This window comes from Chiloscyllium punctatum, chromosome 40 (genome assembly GCF_047496795.1).
Source record: "Chiloscyllium punctatum isolate Juve2018m chromosome 40, sChiPun1.3, whole genome shotgun sequence".
Taxonomy (NCBI): domain Eukaryota; kingdom Metazoa; phylum Chordata; class Chondrichthyes; order Orectolobiformes; family Hemiscylliidae; genus Chiloscyllium; species Chiloscyllium punctatum.
Window position 1 is genome coordinate 53,372,668 of NC_092778.1, and position 22,525 is coordinate 53,395,192.

General features: G+C 38.7%; 1 protein-coding gene across 2 annotated transcripts in view; it reads right to left on the minus strand.

Moving 5' to 3' along the window:
• Positions 1–281: 281 nt before the first annotated feature.
• Positions 282–22,525, minus strand: part of cops3 (COP9 signalosome subunit 3) — a 42,926-nt gene continuing 20,682 nt past the window's right edge. For both annotated transcript variants that reach the window (XM_072559912.1, XM_072559911.1), the window contains exons 5-12: positions 22,247–22,339; positions 19,128–19,307; positions 18,459–18,599; positions 9,603–9,776; positions 7,718–7,804; positions 4,547–4,660; positions 3,024–3,104; positions 282–643 (exon numbers count right to left, since the gene is read on the minus strand). In XM_072559912.1, the coding sequence (XP_072416013.1) occupies positions 590–643; positions 3,024–3,104; positions 4,547–4,660; positions 7,718–7,804; positions 9,603–9,776; positions 18,459–18,599; positions 19,128–19,307; positions 22,247–22,339 (924 nt within the window). In that variant the 3' untranslated portion in view covers positions 282–589. The remainder of the gene's footprint in view (positions 644–3,023; positions 3,105–4,546; positions 4,661–7,717; positions 7,805–9,602; positions 9,777–18,458; positions 18,600–19,127; positions 19,308–22,246; positions 22,340–22,525) is intronic.

The following is a 22,525-nucleotide window of genomic DNA, read 5'->3' on the forward strand; positions in this document are numbered from 1 at the left end:
CTCCACCTAAATTTTTATAAATAGTTTGAGTCCATTTAAGCTGCCAGGATTAATCTTGAAATATTCCCAAACCATTATGCTGATAAGAACTGCATCCCATAAGCAAAACAAGAACACAAGTTGAAAACAATGTTATTTGTATTGCTCTATTTTCATATAAGCCCAATTAAATCAGTTTAGTATGTTAATCCCAGTATTTGCTTGGAGTTAAATCTTCTTGAATACTTCTCCGGTACTTTCCATTGGGACTCAGAAAATGAAGAAAAAGCAAAGAAACAAAATGAAGAAACAAAGTTCGGTTTTATTTAACACAGCTATACTGTTAACCGTGAAACAGTGATATATAAAACAGCGACAGATTTGTTCCTACCCAGGAGATTTTTTTTGCCAAAACAGTTCTGAAAGCAATAACAACAGAGGGAAGCTTCTGATCAAAACCAACAGTTGATTTTCTTCCTGATGCTCACACGACTAAATCCATTCATCCCTCAGTTTCCTTTTTTTTAAAATCTTGCTGATGAATCAAATGCACCTTTTAAATTTATATCTTTTTGTTGCCGCAGCTCTCACAGACTGTTTAGGATATTTTTTATGAATAACTCGATGCCTTGCTTCCTACATCATCTTCCTGGGTGCCCATGCTCTAGAAAAACAAGTCATAAAAATAACATATCATAAGATTTTCTATACCTTCTATTCATAGAGCTACTGAAGAATGGTTCCTAACTTAACACTATATTGTGATATTAGTTAGCTTATTATAGCATGAAATGTTTTAGCAAAAAGCAGTTGCTTCCAAGTTACATTATGACAAATGTAAAGTATTAAGTGCAGTAAAATAATATTTTCCATCACTTATTGAACCAATAGCTTGTCAAACCCATCGCTATTTTAGAAATTTCTGATTCATTTTGATCTAGTTTCACCTGGATATATAACTGGCCCTCCTCCATTGCCGCAGGACTAGAAACGTCTGCAAATTCTCAAAGTACCCTGCTGTTAGCAATATCAGAGTTATCATGACAGAGTGGGAGGCCACTTGGCCTGCATGCCATCAATGCTGATGCTTTATAGAGCAAAGTCTATCCCCCACTGTCCCTTTAGATACACATGCTTATTTTTCTCAAGTGCCCATCTGATTCCAGACTGAAACCACTGATCATCTCCCACTTCCACCATCCCCATGGGAACAGAATGTTGCAGGTTCTCATTTGCTGCATAAAACATTCTTCCTTACATTCCCCCCTTGCCAAAAGCCTCCAATCTATATTCCTTAATCTTTGCAAAAGGAAGCTCATGAGGGCCGTTTTTCAATGGCTATGATATATCAATCTATCATGAGCTTGCACACATCGAGCAAATCACCCTTCAACCTCCTTCGCAACCAGCTTCACCAATCTAACCTTACATCTAAATTTTATGTTTGGAACCATTATGGTTAATTTCCTCGACATCAACTCTCAAAGTATGCAGATGAATTAGCCCACCAATCCCCAAACACCTGGGAAAACTAAAATTGGGGGTGACCAATCTGAGAAATGTCACCACATAAATAGAAAGGTCAGAATCAGTGAGGAGTTATAACTGTTTCTCACTGACCAGTTCATTACAGGAGCAGTGAGGCAAATAAGTGGTGGCATTAGGTGATTCACAATGAAGGGCATGATAGGAGACAGAAGAGGAGGCGGCTGCAAGAAGGGGCAAAGGGGAAGCGCAGGAGAAAGAGGCTATCAAAGATTTGTACAGTAAGGAAGAGATTGCATGAGGGATTTTCATCGGAACGTGCTGCCTGCTGAAAGATACAGGATTGGAAGGAGGAGACCCCAAAAGGGATGCAAAAGTGTAGTAGGAAGGAAGCTACATGATAGACATTGGAGGAAGAAAGCTTCAAGTGAGACACATAGCAAAAGGAAGACGCTGCATGAGGGGCAGCTGCAAAAAGGTTTGGAGAGTGGAGCAAGAGAAGCTGCAAAGGGAAGAGAACAATTTTAAACCTATCAACAAAGAAACACTCAGCTAACTGGGAGTCAGGAAAACTTGCAATCACTGAGGTAATGAATTCCTTACAAATAAATGTGTGATCCCTCATTTAAGACTGTATAAATTCACTATATCCTTTCATCATGTAATACTGCCTGAATGTTATTGTGAAGAACTGTGTGCATCAGTTGTTAATTTTAAATGAGATTTTGTTTTCTAGGCTTTCACGGAATGTTTTTTACCCATCCTAATTACCCTTGAATTGAGTGGTTTGCTAGGCCATTTCAGATGACAATTAAGAATCGATCCCACCATTGCGTAAAGAGAGTCACATATAAGCTAGGCAGGGTAAAAGCAGTAGATTTCTTTCCCTACAGAATATTAACGAATCAGATGGGTCTACAATAATCCTAACGTATAACAGGCTGTAGGTGGTAGCTTTCATTTTGTGTAGGTGTTGGAGGAACATTAGCCTTGGCCTGTACCATTCGATGGACAGTTATGTGAAGGGGAGTGCGTGTACATGTGTGTGCATCTGTGAGTGTGTGCTCATGTCAGTTGTTTTGAAAAAAAGAACTTTTGTTGGTTAAAACATATTTGTTGCCTTGTGGCTATTTTAATACTGTAGCATCTACAAAGTTAATGCTTACCCTGTATGTTGTGGTTTTATGTTTAATAGAGGCTAATTGTTCAAAACATTGTTGAATTCTTTCAAATCTGCTTCTGTGGGAATCCAAATACCAAATATGTCAACACGACTACAGAATATATTATTAGATTGTACTGCATCATTCAATAAATAAGTTTGTGAGAATGATAAACACACAAGAAAATCTAAATATCTCAGTTAAAAAAAAGTGATATGTCCTGCATCCTTTGAAGACCTTCATAACTTCACTAAAGTGTGGTGACCATAATCACAATTGCAGCAGTTCAAGATGGTAGTCCACCTGCACTCTCTGAGGGCAACTAGAGTCGGGCAATAAATGTTCACGTGGTCCACGTGACAGTAAATGAAATTAGTCCTACCATCCATTTCTTACCTTCTGTACAAACTGAGGATTAACAGTGATTTCCTGATCCATCGTTTTCAGTTTTTCATCTAACTCTATACATTTCTGCATCTAAAGGTTAAAATAAAACAAACATGTTTGGCGATTACACATTATTTGCTTTTTCAGGACCTGTTTTCTAATTAACTAATATATTCTGAAAATATTAAATATCATGCGTAAGCACACAATTCCTTTTTGTTTCAGTTGACTTGCTCTGGTATTAGGTAACACATCTGAGATTCAGCAATTTGAATTATAAATATCCATGTTCATGTTTCTAATTGAATGCACAAAGTCACAGTATTTTCGCCATTGGGTTCCTATAATTCCCAAATTCTGAAAATCTCAGCTAACCTTAGTAACTGAAACTCTATATGTAAAATAAGAGCACATTTAATAGTTAGAAACAAACTCGAAAAATTACATTTTTCAGAATGAGATCATTAAAGTTTATGTTGAACAGAATGTATGTTTTTAATGCATTTTCAGGTCTTCATTACGTCTTTCTTTGAAGACCTCAAACTTTCATAAGAACCTGGGTTTAAGTTGATATCTTCTGCCCAAAATGATGACATCAAACTAAATTGGATTACACATCAATACTAATTAGTTATGCCAAGGAATATTATTTTCTTCCTCTTTCAGCAATTTTTATTCTCAGTTTTTCAGAAGTATCTGAAGAACACAGGACAAATTTCAAAATATTTTCTCAAGATAAAACTCGCATTTAGTACATTACTTGCAGATGAATATCAAACTAGGAGTAATAATTACAAGTTAGTTACTAATAAATCTAAAGAGAAACTCCAGGACTCAGAATGGTTAGCATGTGGAAGAAAGGAAAATTCAGAAAATGCTGGAAATCTGAAATGAAAACAGACTGTCCTGGAGGAACTCAACACATCTGGAAGCAGCTATAGAGAGAGAAACAGAGTTAACATTTTGAGTCCAATATGACTCCTCGTTAGAACGTAGTTGCTCAAACTGAGTAAAAAACTTGTGAGACAAAAGGAAAGTGACAATGGATGGAGCCTGCTGAGGGCTCTTTTCAAGAAAGCAGAAAGCCTTTGGACCCACCCAATGGGGAACAGACATGGAGAGCTGTGAAGAAGAGTTATATTGTATTGAAATATTAACTCTTTCTCATAACTCACAACTGTTTGTGCCACATCACTTACCATTCAGCCAAAAGAAAAGCACATATTTGACAGAAGATAAAGTGAAAGGCAAACAATATGATAAAGAGTCAGGGGATACAATCTATATCCATTATATGATTAACTAGAAAATAACAATAGTGCAATAACTGTCAGCAGTTCCATGTAATTTATAAATCAGAACCCAGAGATGTTAATCATATATCCTCTATATACTTTCAGGCAGTTGAACACTATAGTATTGCTACTCTCAGTAATTGTGACTATGGCAAGTGACATGTTCGATTGTGAATTTCATTACTGTTTCAATTGTAAAAGTCTGCATTCAGTTATGAATGACAAATTACTTGTTACCTCATGGTCAATGTTGAGAAGCATAGCTGGGTTATTATATTTCTCTGGGTTGTCATGGAAACTGACCATTCCATCCTTCTGATTAATGCTAGCATAAATTTCCCCATCATCTATCTGAAAGAAAGTTAATGTCATGAAATCAAAGACAAATTATTCTCATCAGCAAATGAAACAAAGAATTTTTACTAAATTAATTCACAAAGATAAAAAGACTAAAATAAATTTCCTCAAGAGGGAATATAATCACAATATATTCTGGTCATAGCAGCGATTAGGCACTACAATTGGCTCTTGACTACATTATGGAGCAATAGGTCAGTGTGAGTTCCTTACTGATTGCTAGCTAATGACCTCTGCTGAAGAAAATGGATTTGTAAAATGTTGCATAATCAACTGGGTAAAATATCCCACTGGCATTCACCAACTAGACAGTAGGGCAAGAAAACAGTTAAACATGAGCCCATTCTGCCCAAAACAACATCACATTAAAAACAGCAGAACTAGAACAATGATTTAAATGCCAGATGTTATACATAGCAGCAGAAAGAACAGGGAGAAGGCCTGTAAAAGCCAAATCTCCATTCAATAAGATAATAGTTGGTGAATACCTCAATTCCATTTATCCACCTTTGCTCCAGTTCCTTCGAAATCCTTAACAAGAGTCGCAATCAAGTTTTGAAAATTTCAATTGACAGAACATTAGTATTTTGAAAAAAAAGAGACAGCAGATTTTGTTTTATCATCTTATGAAAAGGTGCTTCCTAATTTCACTATATGGCCTAGCCCTACTTTTAAGATTATAACCTCTTGGACTGTATTTTCTGGGAACATTGGGCATGATGTTCCCCTTTCCAGGTGGGGAAATAATGTGACATATTGGCATCTGGAGAGAAACTCACCTCCTTTTCACTACCTCACTAAGTTCTTCAGGAATGTGTAGGTTAGGTGCATTAGTCAGGGGAAATGGAAAACAATGGGGTAGGGGAATGGTCTAGCTGGGTTATTCTTCAGAGGTTCAGTGTGGACTTGTTGGGCCAAATGGCGTGTTTCCACACTGTAGGGATTCTGTGATTCTATGATATGGTCCAACTCAACTACCACTAAATAAGGGTCTTTCCTGGATAATCAATCAATAGCCTCAATTCACTGCTTTCCTGATCATCTGCCTCCCTGCTGGCAGGAATGGCAGCTAGTTTCTCGATCAAGAAATGAGAGCAATCTGCTTGCTTTGTCTTTTTTTTGTTTGGATGGTGAAACCTTCAATTGCATCAATCAGAGACAGTCTGAGGTATGGACAGGGATCAAGAGAATGATATCTGAAAGCGAACTTTTGTCATTGTTTCTGATAGCTTTGTCCCCACTAGTAGAGTATAAAACAAGTACATCTCGCTTGTGATCCAGGATGCCAGTATGGAGGCCTGTAATTCACATTAATGATCATTCATCAACCCTTAATGAGCTAATTATTGAGCAACTGCAGAGATTGCATCAGTGGTAGGGATGGCACACCAGTGGCCACCTATCACGCTCATTTCCAGATATAAAGAAATGGAAAAATTCCACCCATAGTTTAAGTCAACTTTATCTGATCTATATTTTTGGAAACACCTTGATTAGATCACCGCTCAACCTTGTAAGATGAAATGAGTGTTTCATATTTAAAATCTTGAAACACAGGCACCATTCTGGTGAATCTGTTTTGTATACTCATCAAGGTAAACACTTCGTTTCTGTGGCTCCATGTCCAAAACTGAATATACTATTCCAGACCATTGCTCTACAAATGAAGCATAATTTTTCACCTTTGAATTTCACAGCCTTTGAAATAAAGGTCAACATTCAATTAACTTTTTTGATTATTTTTCAACCTGCTCATTAACTTCTGGCAATCTGCATATATGGATGCTCCAAGTCCTTTGCTCTGTGTAATTCCTAGCTTCTCACCACGAAGAAAACATTCCAATTTGTCTTATTCAGATCCTGAGTGGATGACTTTCCACTTCCTCACATTGAACTCCATTTGCCAACATTCTGAATCCCCATTTGAAACAAGTTCTTCCCACATACACAACTTACTGTGATTCCAAACTCAGTGTTAGCTAAGACACTTGGACGTGAAAGTCTTAATTCCTTCCTCCTTGATGAAAAGCTCATGTATAACATAATATGATAGTTTGAATAACCATCTCCATTTTGTGAAGCTAAATGTTCTGGTTCTGTTTATCCAATTTTGGACACATGGAGGTGGACTGGGGCAGATAATTGATTTAAAGCTGGCCCAGAAGCTTGCGGCTGGTGTCAGAATTTTTAGGGATTTCCTGCTGAAAAATATGAGAACCATTGAATCTATCCACCAAATATAGGTGGACACATTCAAAGTCCAGATCCTTATGAACACTATTTGTCATATCCTTGTCAATTTAGAGACATTCAAATCAACGTGAACGTTTCAGATCTGGTGACCTTTCCTCAAAAATGTTGCTTTATGTACAGAAGGTAGGGTTGTGGGGGAGGGGAGAGAGAGAGAGAGACTAACTAAAGGAAGAGAGGAGCAATTGAACAAATTGTTGATCACAATCTGGCTAGGAGGGTGAAGAGTTGTTAATGGAGACTGTTAGTGGCTAACAATACCCCTTCCCCCACCCTATCTTCTGTAAATAAACCGACATTTTCCTAACTACCACTCTTCACAGATGCTGCTAGATCTGCTGATCTTTTCCAGCAATTTTTGTTTTAAATTGATGGTGCCTTGTAAATGACTTCCCCACCATGTGAAATCGTACTTTGCCATTAAAATCTTGGACAATTCTAAAGTCCTCTTTTGAATCTTTTTCGTATCACATTATGTTTTAATGAAAACAGTCCTAATATTTCAAGCCTCCTCTCATAACTATAAATTTCTATTATTAGCAGAACATTGATGAATGTACATTGTACACTATGCAGGTCTTTTTTTCCATAACAGAAAACTCAAAACTGCATGGAGTAGCGTTTAACTATGGTCTGACCAGTATTTTCTGCTCCAACTTACATAAATCCAAAATGTCATTGACCTTTATGTCTTCATCTACCTGCCTTTCCTTTTTTAGGGACTGATGGATTTGATTTTTTGTTAACATAAACTCTTTGGTAACTGCCTGCTTTCTTAGTTTGTCATCTAAAAGGCCTTACCATGTGAAGCACATATTTCTCTGCTTCTTGAGCACCTGATAATTGTACCCTACTAGCCATGTCTTGTAAGGACAATGTCAAAAATGTCTGCAAGAGAAAAATGAGACATGTTTTAACATAACAGAAAAGGTCAGAAATACTACTGATTGACCAGGTGTGTCTTCAAAAAAGAAAAGACAAGTTCCAGTTACACACAATTTGTTTTAAACTCTACATAATTTGAATCAAGGAAATTGTTTGTAGGAATTTAAAGCAATAACAACAGCAGATATTGGATTTATTACAAAATATTCAATGGCGTAAAATCAAAACTACATTTTAGGAAGTGGTAATAGAACTTGAATTTTAACAAGACACTTAATTTTCCACTTTTTTTTAGAACGAACTCCTTCAAGACTTTAAAAATATGGTGTGTGTTTTTGTTAGAGGTGTAGGGATTTGGAAGGTCCCTATTTCAAGTAAAATGCCTGAATTAACTTGGATATGGGTGTTAAAAGTTGTCCTCAAAATTGGTGGGATTTAGATTAGATTAGTTTCCCTACAGTGTGGAAACAGGTCCTTTGGCCCAACAAATCCACACCGAGCCTCCGAAGAGCAACCCACCTGGACCCATACCCCTACATTCACCCCTGACTAATGCACCTATCACTACAGGCAATTTAGCATGGCCAATTCACCTAACCTGCACATCTTTGGAATGTGGGAGGAAACAGGAGCACCCAGAGGAAACCCACGGAAACACAGGGAGAATGTGCAAACTCCACACAGACAGTTACCAGAGGCGGGAATTGAACCCAGGTCTCTGGCGCTGTGAGAAAGGACAGAAGAAGAAAATATAAATCATTATCCAATGCCCACTGCTAGGACGTACATTAGTACAAATTTTAAAACAACCATCTATACTTGGACCGTGTCTTCATAAGTATTATATCAATTTTCCCCATTGATAACATTCAGTTTGAATGATACCAAGTTAAAATTATTTTATTTAATAAATAATTGATCTCAGTATGGAAACTCACAATTGTATTTTGTGAGTATACAGTTTGTGTTTCACTTTCTTGCCAAATTCTTCCTCCAAAATAATGTTATCTTTTATTGGAATTAATGTTTGAGGAAGTCAAAGATTCATCTTAAGTTTCCAACCATGTGTAAGTCTTCAAACTGGATACTGACAGAATATCCAGATATCTACAAAAGGCATCAATTCATACATTTCCAGCCAGGGTCTCTATCAGTATTCCTGATTGTTAAATTAACAGCCAATTTCCTGATCACTCACAAAAGACACAACTCAAACCATAACATCTCAATAACATTCCCAGATGAGATCAACTAACAGTGCACAGAGCATAGCAATGGCAGAGTCTTAATTTTCCAACATTTGCCTCAAACATTTATCCCAGCCATTGAGGCACAAATCCACAAGTTTTCTTTGAACCTATTCACAGCTTGGGGGCATGCTCGGCAGGCCACTCCTATTTGTCCTGAGAGTTAAGAGTCAACCACATTGCTGACTCTAATTTGCATGGAGACAAAACTAGGTAAGGATGCCATGGTGGGATTTTACCTCATGTCTACAGAATATTAGTCTGGATTTCTGAATTACTAGTCCAGTGACATTACCACTATGCCCACTCCCCTACCCAGTTGATATGTGCTTTGAAACAAATGAATTCAACATTTTAGTATCTGAAATAACTTGAACAAATTACAAAGCAAACCATCTAAGCCAAGTAAAAGACTTCAAGGATATTTTTCGGGAAAAAAAACACTGGAAAATATTATAATTGAAAACTTGAGAACAAACGAAAGCTATGCAGACATGCATATTCAGCAACCGATATTTTAGTTATGATGTACGTTTTATGTGGATAGACCTTACCTTTGTTAGCCTCTGAATGTTCTTTTTGTAAAGAGAGGACAAGCACTGTTTGACAAGTCCCATGTTGTTCTCTCTCGTGAATGTTTCACTGTGTTTGTTCACCACATTTCGAAGTTCTGCTGGGTTATTTGTTGCATACACTTGTGCTAATTCATGGTAGGCATTACTAAGAGGCTGCATAAGGACAGACAAAATAAGACTTAGCTTACCTTGTTAATCCAAAAACAGCAACTAATACATTTTTCAACTGATAGAAAAATGAAAAAATGTAAATGCAAAATTACATTATATTACATTACATATGTTGTTTTCAAATAAGATATCTTGTATTATTTGTTCATTTATTTACATTAAAGGCAAGCTAAAAACCTTTAGGATAGATTAGTTATTAGACATTCTTTTTTGTCATTTTATGTGATTCCTCTGCCATCATTTGAACTTCACCACTAATTGCATAGGCTTCAGTTGAAGATGCTTTTGTGAGCAGCACAGCTAACAATAAATTCCCAGCCCTGAAATCATAAGATCAATCAGAATATTAATGATTTAAATACTGCTGAGTTTCACACTCTGAAGGCACAATGGGAGAAAAGTTTCATTCTACTTAACAGCAGTTCCTGTAATTCAGTGATTGCTTATTATTGTATCCAAATTACCTATTTCAGCAGAGTATTGATATCTTATCAAATTATCTTGCCAATGCAGAAAAGGCAAGAGAAGAAACAATTGTCCTTTAACTGTTGTTTTCAAAAACATCCGTAAACAGTTCCTAGCTCACTTTTTCTCTTACAATTTCCCATGTCCACATTTACAATCAAAACATGATTCTGTCACTTCATCATTCTGCATTTATTACCTCCTCCCAAGTGACAGGAGTGGCCATAGTGGCTTAGTTCTGCAACTATCAGCTTTTAGCCTACACTACAAGATAAACTCCAATGCTGCAAGGAACTCTATGCCTTTGCTTGCAAAATTGTGACAAGCTTCTCAATACGTTAAAAAAAAAAGTTTGTCTATAAAAACAGAAATCAAAATACGTGCACATTAATAGGTACAAAGAAGTTCTCTACCTCCTGAAAAAAGCAGTATATAAAAAAAAGCAAAAAGCAGTCTATATCCAGGCTACTCAGACATTAAAAAGGCCAAAAAAAAAGAGAGCAGCAGCAGCAAAAATGAATTTTAAAAATTTGTAACTGATATCAAGGATAATAAAACTTTAAATTCATATTTACATTAAAAAGGGTAATCAAAGCAAATGTTATGTCTTTTAAAAATGTGGGTAATGCAATAAATGAAAAGAAGAAAATGGCTAGATTATTGAATAAGTTATCAGTCAGCACTGTAGAGGAGGTGGATAATATTCCTAACATTCAAGGTAAATTAAAAATTCATCAAGGACTGGAATCTATTATGGTTAACATAAGAAAGATGTTAACTGTAGGATGGGAAAGAAAGTGACACCGAAGACTGACAAAACCCCACATAAGGGATAACAGATGCTTTAGCATAATCTTCTTCAATTTAAGAAGAAAATCAAGGGAACTGTGGAACTGCAAATATTACCTATTACTTAAGAAAGGTAAGTAAGAGAAACCAGGAAATTTTAGGTGTGTTCATACAACATCTGTTATGGGAAAGTTATTGAAATCAGCAAGTAAGGACAAGGTGATAAGACTACTTCAAGTAGTTTGAGTTGAGAGCTAACACAGAGTCTTAAAGGATATGTTAGATCTAAGTATCAAACTGAATTTTTTGAAGAACTAACTAAATTGTAGATGGGGCAATGTCTTTTAATGTAATTTATATAATATCCAGAAGGCATACAACAGTTTTAACAAACAGGATAAAGCTAAAGTTCACTGAATTAGAAGCAAATTTTCATCATTTATATAAATTATTTGGACGTGAATATAGCAGGCATGGTTAGTATTTTTGGAGATGACACCAAGATAGGTGGTGTAATGGACAGTGAAGATGATTATCTAAGAGTATAATGGAACCTTGATCAGAGGACAATGGGCTGAGAAGTGGCAAATGGAGTTTAATTTACATAAATGTGGGGGGTGTTGCATTTTGGTGTGGCAAACCAGGGTAGGACTTATACAGTTAATGGTAGGGCTCTGTGGAGCATTGCTCAAACAAAGAGACCTCGGGTGCAGGCACATTGCTTCTTGAAAGCAATGTCACAGGTAGACAGGGTGGTGAAGGCGTTGTTTGGCACATTTACCATCATTGGTCAGAGTACAGGGTATAGGAGATGTTACAACATGATGTTGTAGCTATACAGGACATTGGTAAAGTCACTTTTAGAATACTGCGTAAACGTCTGGTTGCCTTTCTACAGGAAGGATGTTGCTAAACCTGAAAGGGTGCAGAAACGATTGACAAGGACATTGCCAGAGAGACAGAGAGAGACTTATGGTGTCTGACAATGATTGTGCTGGAACTTCAACTGTTCATTATATTTCATGAATGACTTAGATAACATGAGAGTGCTATATGTCCGATTCTGTCAGTGAAGCAAAGATTGGCAGTTTAGGAACGTAACATAAGAACATAAAAAGCAGGAGGGTCATCTGGCCCTTCGAGCCCTCTCCACCATTCAATAAGATCATGGCTGATCTCTTCGTTCCTCAACTCCAATTACCCACCCTCTCACCATAACCCTTAATTCCTTTACTGATCAAAAAATTATTTATGTTAGCTTTAAAAACATAAACGAGGAAGCCTCAACTATTTCACTGAGCATGCAATTCCACAGATTCACAACCCTTTGGGTGAAGAAATTCCTTCTCAATTCTGTCCTAAATCTGCTCCTAAGTTTGAGGCTATGCCCTCTTGTTATAGTTTCATATGTCAGTTGAATCAACCTCCCTGCTTCTCTTATCTATTCCCTTCATAATTTTATATGATTCTATAAGATTCCTCCCAATTCTTCTAAATTTCAATGAATATAATCCCAGTCTACTCTGTCTCTCCTCATAAACCATCTCAACTCCAGAATCAACTGAGTGAATCTCTTCTGCACCCCCTCCATGCCAGTACATCCTTTCTCAAGAGACCAAAATTGCACTCAGTACTCCAGGTGCAGCCTCACCAGCACCCTACGCCGTTGCAACATAACCTCCCTGCTGTTAAACACAATCCCTCTAGCAATGAAGGACAAAATTCCATTTGCCTTCTTAATTACCTGTTGTACTGCAGACCAACCTTCTGCATTTCAGGCACAAGGACAGTCAGGTCCCTCAGCACAACAGCATGCTGCAATTTTTTACTGTTCAAATAATAGCCCTTTTGACTATTATCCCTACCAAAATGGATGACTTCACATTTATCAACATTGTACTCCATCTGCCAGACATTTGCCCACTCACTTAAACTATCTATATCCTTCTGCAAACTTTCAGAGTCCTCTGCACACTTTACTCAACCACTCATCTTAGTGTCATCCGCAAATTTTGACACACTACACGTGGTCCCCAACTCCAAATCATCTAAGTAAATTGTAAACAAGTGCAGTCCCAACACTGATCCTTGAGGCACATCACAGAAAAGCACAATTTATCCCCACTCTTTGCTTCCTGTTAGTTAACCAATCCTCTATCCATGCTAATACATGGCCTGTAATACCATGCATCTTTATAAGAAAGAAGTAAAAATCACAATCCACAGAGATGTGATTTGAGATGTTAAATGAGAGGACAACACCATGGCAGAAAGAATTTAACAAGGATAAATGCAACACCACATATTTTTGACCAATGAAGAGAAGATCTGAGTATTATTTTAAAGGGTTAAAAGTTAGGAACACTGAAGGTTTAAAGATCCAAATGTAGCATAAATTTATGGTGTATGTAGGAATATTGTTTCTGCTAATGAGGAAATCTCAAATTAGGGGACATGGTCACAGAATAATAGGATACTAATAATAAATAATAACTCAATTAAAACTGAGCTGCAATGCCTTGATTATGTTGAATGGCAGGGCAAGATTAAGGGGCTGAATGGCCTGCTCCTATTTTTTATGTTCCTAATAATGCCAAATAGCCAGTAAACTAGTCAAAGTGATCCCAAAACTAGATCATGTATTCAAGATCTCTAAATTAAAATGCGTGTCACCTACACCGAATTAAACCTCATTAAACCACGTACTAGTTAGGTGAGAAATAGGGAGAGAAAGGAGTTGAACACGTGGCTACAGGAATGGTGCAGGAGGGAGGGTTTCGGGTTTTTGGATAATTAGAGCTCTTTCTGGGGTAGGTGGGACCTCTACAAGCAGGATGTCTTCATCTAAACCAGAGGGTGGGAAATTCGCTAAAGCTATTAAGGTGGATTTAACTAATACAGCAGGAGGATGGGAACCAAAATTGTAGGACAGGTACAGAAGAGGATGAGAGTAGGGAGTTCCAAAATCAAGTATCTGACACTGGTAAGCAAGAATCTGGTTTGAGGTGTGTGTTCTTCAACGTGAGGAGCATCCGAAATAAAGTGAGTGAACTGGCAGCGTGGGTTGGTACCTGGGACTTCGATGTTGTGGCCATTACACAGACGTGGATAGAGCAGGGACAGGAATAGCTGTTGCAGGTTCCAGGATTCAGATGTTTCAGTAAGAACAGAGAAGATGGTAAAAGAGGGGGAGGTGTGGCATTGTTGATTAGGGACAATATTACAGTTGTAGAAAGGATGTTTGGGGACTCGTTAACTGAGGTAGTATGGGCTGAGGTGAGAAACAGGAAAGGAGAAGTCACCATGCTGGGAGTTTTCTGTAGGCCTTCGAATAGTCCCAGAGATGTAGAGGAAAGGATAGCAAAGATGATTCGTGACAGGAGTGAGAGAGGCAGGGTAGTTGTCATGGGGGACTTCAACTATTCAAATATTGACTGGGAACACTACAGTACGAGTACTATAGATGGGTCAGTTTTTGTCCCGTGTGTGCAGGAGGGCTTCCTAACACAGTATGTAGACAGGCCTACAAGAAGCGAAGTCACTTTAGATTTAGTACTGGGTAACAAGCCTGGCCAGGTGTTAGATTTGGAAGTAAGTGAGCACTTTGGAGACAGCGAACACAGTTCTATCAGGTTTACTTTAGTGATGGAAAGGGATAGGTGTACCCCACCGAGCAAGAGTTACAGCTGGGGGAAGGGAAATTACGATGCAATTAGGAAAGATTTAGGAAGCATAGAATGGGGAAGGAAACTGCAGGGGATGAGCACATTAAAAATGTGAAGCTTATTCAAGGAAAAGTTCCTGTGTGTCCTAGATAAGTATGTACCTGTCAGGCAGGGAGGAAGATATAGAACACATGAGCCGTGGTTTACTAAGTGGAATCCCTGGTCAAGAAGAAGAAGCAGGCTTATGTTAGGACAAAATGTGAAAACTCAGGGCGCTTGAGGGTTACAAGGAAGTCAGGAAAGACCTAAAAAGAGAACTCAGAAGAGCCAGGAGGAGGCATGACAAGTTGTTGGCGGATAGGATCAGGGTTAACCCTAAGGCTTTCCATAGGTATGTCAGGAATAAAAGAATGACGAGAGTTAAATTAGGGCCAATCAAGGATAATAGTGGGAAGTTGTGTGTGGAGTCAGAAGAGATAGGGGAAGCACGAAATAAATATTTTTCGACAGTGTTCGCTATAGAAAATGAAAATGTTGGCGAGGAAGATACAGAGATACTTGCATCTAGACTAGAAGAGATTGAGGCTCACAAGGAAGAGGTATTAGAAATACTGCAGTGTTCCCTTGTTCAAAAAGGGTAGTAGAGACAACCCTGGTAATTACAGACCAGTGAGTCTCACTTCAGTTGTTGGTAAAGTGTTGGAAAAGGTTATAAAGAGATAGGATTTATAAATATCTAGAAAAGAATAATCTGATCAGGGACAGTCAGCATGGTTTTGTGAAGGGTAGGTCGTGCCTAACGAATCTTATTGAGTTTTTTGACAAAGTGACCAAACAGGTAGATGAGAGTAAACCGGTTGATGTGGTGCATATGGATTTCAGCAAGGCATTCAATAAGGTTCCCCACAGTAGACTATTATACAAAATGCGGAGGAATGGGATTGTGGGAGACATAGCAGTTTGGATCAGTAATTGGCTTGCTGAAAGAAAACAGAGGTTGTAGTTGATGGAACATGTTCATCTTGGTGTCCAGTTACTAGCGGCATACCGCAAGGGTTGGTGTTGGGTCCACTGCTGTTCATCATTTTTATAAATGACCTGGATGAGGGCTTAGAAGGGTGGGTTAGTAAATTTGCGGACAACACTAAGGTCGGTGGAGTTGTGGATAGTGATGAAGGATGTAGTAGGTTGCAGAGAGACATAGGTAGGATGCAGAGCTGGGCTGAGAGGTGGCAAATGGAGTTTAATGTGGACAAGTGTGAGGTGATACACTTTGGACGGAGTAATCGGAATGCAAAGTACTGGGCTAATGATAAGATTTTTGGGAGTGCAGATGAGCAGAGAGATCTCGGTGTCCATGTACACAGATCCCTGAAAGTTGCCACCCAGATTGACAGGGTTGTTAAGGCAGCATACAGTGCCTTGGCCTTTATTAATAGAGGGATTGAGTTCCAGAATCAGGAGGTTATGCTGCAGCTGTACAAAGCTCTGGTACAGCCACACTTGGAGTATTGTGTACAGTTCTGGTCACCGCACTATAAGAAGGATGTGGAAGCTTTGGAAAGGGTGCAGAGAAGATTTACTAGGATGTTGCCTGGTATGGAAGGAATGTCTTACAAGGAAAGGCTAAGGGCCTTGAGGCAGTTCTCGTTAGAGAGAAGAGGGTTGATAGGTGACTTAAGAGACATACAAGATAATCAGAGAGTTAGATAGGGTGGACAGGGAGAGCCTTTTTCCAAGTATGGGGACGGCAAACACGAGGGGACACAACTTTAAAGTGAGGGGAGATAGGTATAAGACAGATGTCAGAGGTAGCTTCTTTACTCGGAGAGTAGTAAGGGTATGGAATGCTTTGCCTGCAACTGTAGCAGATTCGCCAGGTTTAAGTGCATTTAAGTCGTCATTGATTGCCTGTCCATATGGACGTACATGGAATAGTGTAGGTGGGATGGGCTTCAGGTTAGTATGACAGGGCGGCGCAACATCGACCTGTACTGCGCTGTAATGTTCTATGTTAAGTATATGATCACTAGAGATAGCCACTGCTTTTCTGCATAAAAGTTAAACAAGTTCTTTTCACTGACTGCAATTATCTGGCTCCATCTAGCAGCCTACTAACAAAGTCCACGCTCCATCTTCTTGGATTATATTCCAAAAAGGAGTAGCATTCTTGGAGGGGAGGTAAAAAGAAAGAACAAAATCAGCAATGGAAGATTATACTGAGCTCATTAGCTGGATTGTCAGGTACACAGTTTACGTTAAGTGCAAAACCAGACAATGTGGGATTGAAAAATGAAATGAGTAAGGCACCAAAATGTAATATGACTATTCATCAACTGAAAATAAAAAGTTTGCTTAATTATATGTTGTAACAAAGACATTAAGTGTCTGATATGACAAACATTTTCCCATCAAGAACTACATGCACTATTTAGTATATTGTCCTTCTGTAATACAAACAGAAGAGGTCTATTTCATCTTGCTATATGGAAAAATGCTGGTAGTTTCACTCAATTTATCAATGTAAACATAGGATCTCCTGCCTCATTTCCCAAGATACAAAACAGGGCAACCAGAGAGGATAGTAACCTTCAAGCTGCAACACATTTGTAGAATTTTGAAATGGTAACTTTTAGACTTTACCATTGTAGGCACCATCTCCCAGTCACTTTTTCCTCAGCACTACTATCATCATGTCAGCCGTGCTGCTCACAAGGTGTTCAACAGTTTACATGATATCCCAGTCCACATCTGAATTAAATCAAACCAAAGGACAGCAGGGGAAAGAGCACAAATATTAAAATAAATAGTTGAAATTAACCAAGTAATGGACATGCTTAGTCAGTTTGATGTACACATTTCTCACTGATACGCTTTTTTGAAGCAAAAAAAAATGCACACCACAATTTGTTTATATATCTTAGAAAAATGTCCAAGGTGCTTGACAATACAGATAATGAAGAAGCAGCTGGCATTTGTCGGAGGGCTACGAAAGGTGACCAAAAAATAGGTGGGAGAGAAGAAGATTTGGTGAGGCTTTTAGAAAAAGACATACAGGAAAGAGAAATTTGTCTCTCCCACCTTGCTTGGGAGAGGAAATCCAGGCAGAATGACAAGACGAACACCCAGCAGGCAACTTTGGGCAGGCAACAAGAGAGAGAAAGAAGAATCAGTTGGTGTTAATGCTCAATAAGGCAGTGACAACTGAATCAATGGGCTCTTTTGGAGAATTTCAGCAGATGCCCTGGAGTTTAGAGGCTTATCCTAAGGGAAGTCAAGCCTGAGACAATGGCAGGAGAAGATGAAGGTAAAGGAATAACAGTGACAATTTTCTGCAGGCTCACCATTCAAGAAATGCATGTTCTTCAGGCTCAAATCAAATAATTTCAAAAATATGCATTTTTTTTTCAGCTACAGCTTCAAAAAGATACACATTCCAAATATTTATAATGTGTTGTGATTTGGAACATGGATTGGACACTTTGTTAGATTCCAAAACAAACTAAAATTGCAAAACATCACACAGCATAAACCAAACGATTTTCATTTTAAAGATGATTATAAATTAAAAGATTTTAACACACGAATTTGTAAAGACTCAGACTGACTGCGAAGTCTAAAGGGCATGCAGTATAATGTCAACAGTGCAATTCAAAAAACATTATTTTCAACTAATTATGGCAAGCATTAGCCAAAAGCGAACTGCTGAAAATTCTCTTCTGTAATATTAAATCTGCAATCTCACCTTAATGAATCTTCCCACTATCTGTGATGTGTACTTGGGCAGCTGCTGAACTTTCCCATGCAAGATCAAGGAGACAAGAATATACTTTTTATAAGACTCCAACATAATGTGACTGACTGCCATGGCTGGAGTTGTTATTGCCTGAAGAAAAATAAAAATGGATACTTCTAATTGTTAATCAGCCACCTACTTTATGAGTAAAATTGCAAGAACAATAAATAAGATTTATAAAAGTAAAGGCAGGTTTCCCTGCTTGCACCACAATTGCAATACGACTCAAATTCCATGCAACATAGATGCAATATTTAAGATATTTACTAAATAGCCCTGAATGTGTAATTTTCTAGAGTGTGTTGCATTCAATGCAGAAAACCTCTCATCCAATCTGCTTCTTAGAATAAAACTGACATTACACCTGAGGAGATGCAGCCTTCATGAAAAGTAAATCATAATTGCTAAACTGGTAGCATTTAAAACAGAGTCCAATAACCATCAGTCACCTGATAGCATCAATAATTTGGTGGAGGGAATTCATAATCACAAAATACAAATATTGTATTGCAACTTTACAAAGGTTTTAATATGTTAATGCAGTATTGTTAAGGAAACAAATATTCAAAAAAGTAGGATATGTTTTCTGATATCACCCCCAACTATGTTCATTTTTACCTGTTCATAGAAATACAGTGCCCGCTCAAAATTCTTGAGTCCCGTGTAAATCATGCCACCATAATAGTAATAACATAAAAAGTGCTTGGCATCATAGGCTCCATTTTCTTTACAAATATCTGTCATATCTACCTCCAGGTAAGGAATTGCAGGATTGAAGCATTTTGCTAGCAGGCAAAGCTATAAAATGGAGAAAAAAGGGTCACTGAACATATAAAGATCTTGGATATTACTGTGCTTTTGAAAGCTAAGAGTAAGAAATCATGCACCAATTTGATAGGTGAACAGCTTTAAAAGATACTGTGATGCAAAAGTCAACCCTCACAAAAGAATAAAAACAATGCAACCAGCTATAATTCGCACACCAAATTACACAAAACTACATGGAAACATTAAATGGTGTAAATCAGGATGCAAAAAATTCTTAAATATAGATTTAACCATACATTGTGAATAAATGCAAAAAATAATAACTTGCACAGTGTAAGAGTGCATGTACTTCTATCATTGATGAAATATTTCATGTACACACAGCATGGCACTTGATTACAAAGTTTACTGCCTCTGATTTTGGCAAGCATGAGAAACAAACATCATCTGAACAGTGATATTGGGAGGTCCAAAGTAAATGTAATCCTCAAATTTACAACTTGTACTGCAATACAAGTTTTAAAGTCAACTGAAACCATCTGAAGACTAAACGGACAGCAAGTTGCATCAAACATGTCATTGTACTCAGCATCGCAACACTTAGACTGCTCATGCTGCTTGTTGTATAAATAGCTGCTTGTTTTGAAAAAAACTGGACTAATTTTCAGTCATTTAAAAGTACTGACAATAATTAAAATAACAGTAAATGATTTGGATATGAGCGTAATAGGTATTGTTAGTAAGTTTGCAGATGACAACAAAATAGGAGGTGTAGTGGACAGCGAAGAGGGTTACCTCAGGGTACAACAGGATCTTGATCAGATGGGCCAGTAGACTGAGGAGTGGCAGATGGAGTTTAATTTAGATAAATGTGAGGTGCTGCATTTTGGGAAAGCAAATCTTAGCAGGACTTATACACTGAGCTGAAAAAGTGTTGCTGGAAAAGCGCAACAGGTCAGGCAGCATCCAAGGAGCAGGAGAATCGACGTTTCGGGCATGAGCCCTTCTTCAGGAATGAGGAAAGTGTGTCCAGCAGGCTAAGATAAAAGGAAGGGAGGAGGGACTTGGGGGAGGGGCTTTGGAAATGCAGCAGGTGGAAGGAGGTCAAGGTGAGGGTGATAGGCGAGAGTGGGAGTGGGGGTGGGGGCGGAGAGGTCAGGAAGAAGATTGCAGGTTAGGAAGGCGGTGCTGAGTTTGAGGGATTTGACTGAGACAAGGTGGGGAGAGGGGAAATGGGGAAACATCATTTATTGCATCCGCTGCACCCGATGTGGTCTCCTCTATACTGGGGAGACAGGCCACCTACTTGCGGAACGTTTCAGAGAACACCTCTGGGAAACCCCGACCAACCAACCCAACCACCCCGTGGCTCAACACTTCAACTCCCCCTCCCACTCCACCAGGACATGCAGGTCCTTGGACTCCTCCATCGCCAGACCATAGCAACACAATGGTTGGAGGAAGAATGCCTCATCTTCCGCCTAGGAACCCTCCAACCACAAGGGATGAACTCAGATTTCTCCAGTATCCTCATTTCCCCTTCCCCCCACCTTGTCTCAGTCAAATCCCTCAAACTCAGCACCGCCTTCCTAACCTGCAATCTTCTTCCTGACCTCTCCGCCCCCACTCCCCACTCCTGCCTATCACCCTCACCTAGACCTCCTTCCACCTGCCGCATTTCCAACATCCCTCCCCCAAGTCCCTCCTCCCTGCCTTTTATCTTAGCCTACTGGACACACTTTCCTCATTCCTGAAGAAGGGCTCATGCCCGAAACGTCGATTCTCCTGCTCCTTGGATGCTGCCTGACCTGCTGCGCTTTTCCAGCAACACATTTTCAGCTCTGATCTCCAGCATCTGCAGTCCTCACTTCTCCTCGAGTACTTATACATTTCATGGTAAGGTACTCGGGAGTGTTGCTGAACAAAAAGATCTTGGAGTGCAGGTTCATAGCTCCTTGAAAGTGGAGTCGCAGTTAGATGGGATAGTGAAGACTGCGTTTGGTATGCTTTCCTTTATTGGTCAGTGTACTGAGTACAAAGTTGGGAGGGTCATGTTGCAGCTGTACAGGACATTGGTTAGGCCACTTTTGGAATATTGTGTGCAATTCTGGTCTCCCTGTCAGAAAGATGTTGTGAAACGTGAGAGGGTTCAGAAAAGATTTACAAGGATGTTGCCAGGGTTGGAGGATTTGAGCTACAGGGAGGGGTTGAACAGATTGGGGCTGTTTTCCCTGGAGCGTCAGAAGCTGAGGGTTGACCTTTATAAAGGGGGATGGATCAGATAAATAGACAAAGTCTTTTCCCTGGGATGGGATAGTCCAGAACTAGAGAGCATAGGTTTAGGATGAGAGGGGAAAGATATAAGACTTAAGGGGCAAAGTTTTGAGGGTGGTACGTGTATGGAATGAGCTGCCAGAGGAAGTGGTGGAGGCTAGTACAATTGCAACATTTAAAAGACATCTGGATAGGTATATGAATAGGAAGGCTTTGGAAGGATATGGGTTGGGTGCTGGCAAGTGGGACTAGATTGGGTTGGGATATCTGGTCGGCATGGACATGTAGGACCAAAGGGTCTGTCTCTATGCTGAACATCTCTATGACCAAGACTAATCCATTGAGCAACCCAGGTGTACCAAACACCAGATATCATCCATCTGATTGCATTTCATTCAAGTAGGTTTCTCCTCCTGTCCAGTTTTTCTCTATTAGTCACTTTAGTTTATGCCAAAATATAAGGGAAACAAAAATACAAATGGGGAAAATGTTTGACTTGCCACCACACTTCTAATTTTCAATTTTAAAAAAATTGCAATGCAAGAAAGAAAATGACTGTATTCCAAAGGGCATCTCAAATTATCAAACTATTCTCAAGAAACATTACGATCCTCAAAAATATCATAACTGTCAATGAAAATACCATTCATTGTATCCAAATTAAGGCTAGTTGCACACAAAATAACACATCTTACCTGGCAGAGGTCAGCATGAACGGAGGTAAGTTGGTTTGTATTCATCTGCATCTTGTCAATGGCCTGTTTTAGAATGCTAATGCCTCTCAGTGGCTTTAAAAGATAAATTTTAAATGAAATATCACTTTTTTTCCTCTAATACATTAAATGCAAAAACAAGAGTTTTCCCTGAACTAGTCCCACTGATATCAGTAGTGGGCTGAGCAGTATAAAATCTCTCATAAGTCCCATGCACTACATTATGAAAGTGATAACTTGACACAGAACTAAATCTTGCAA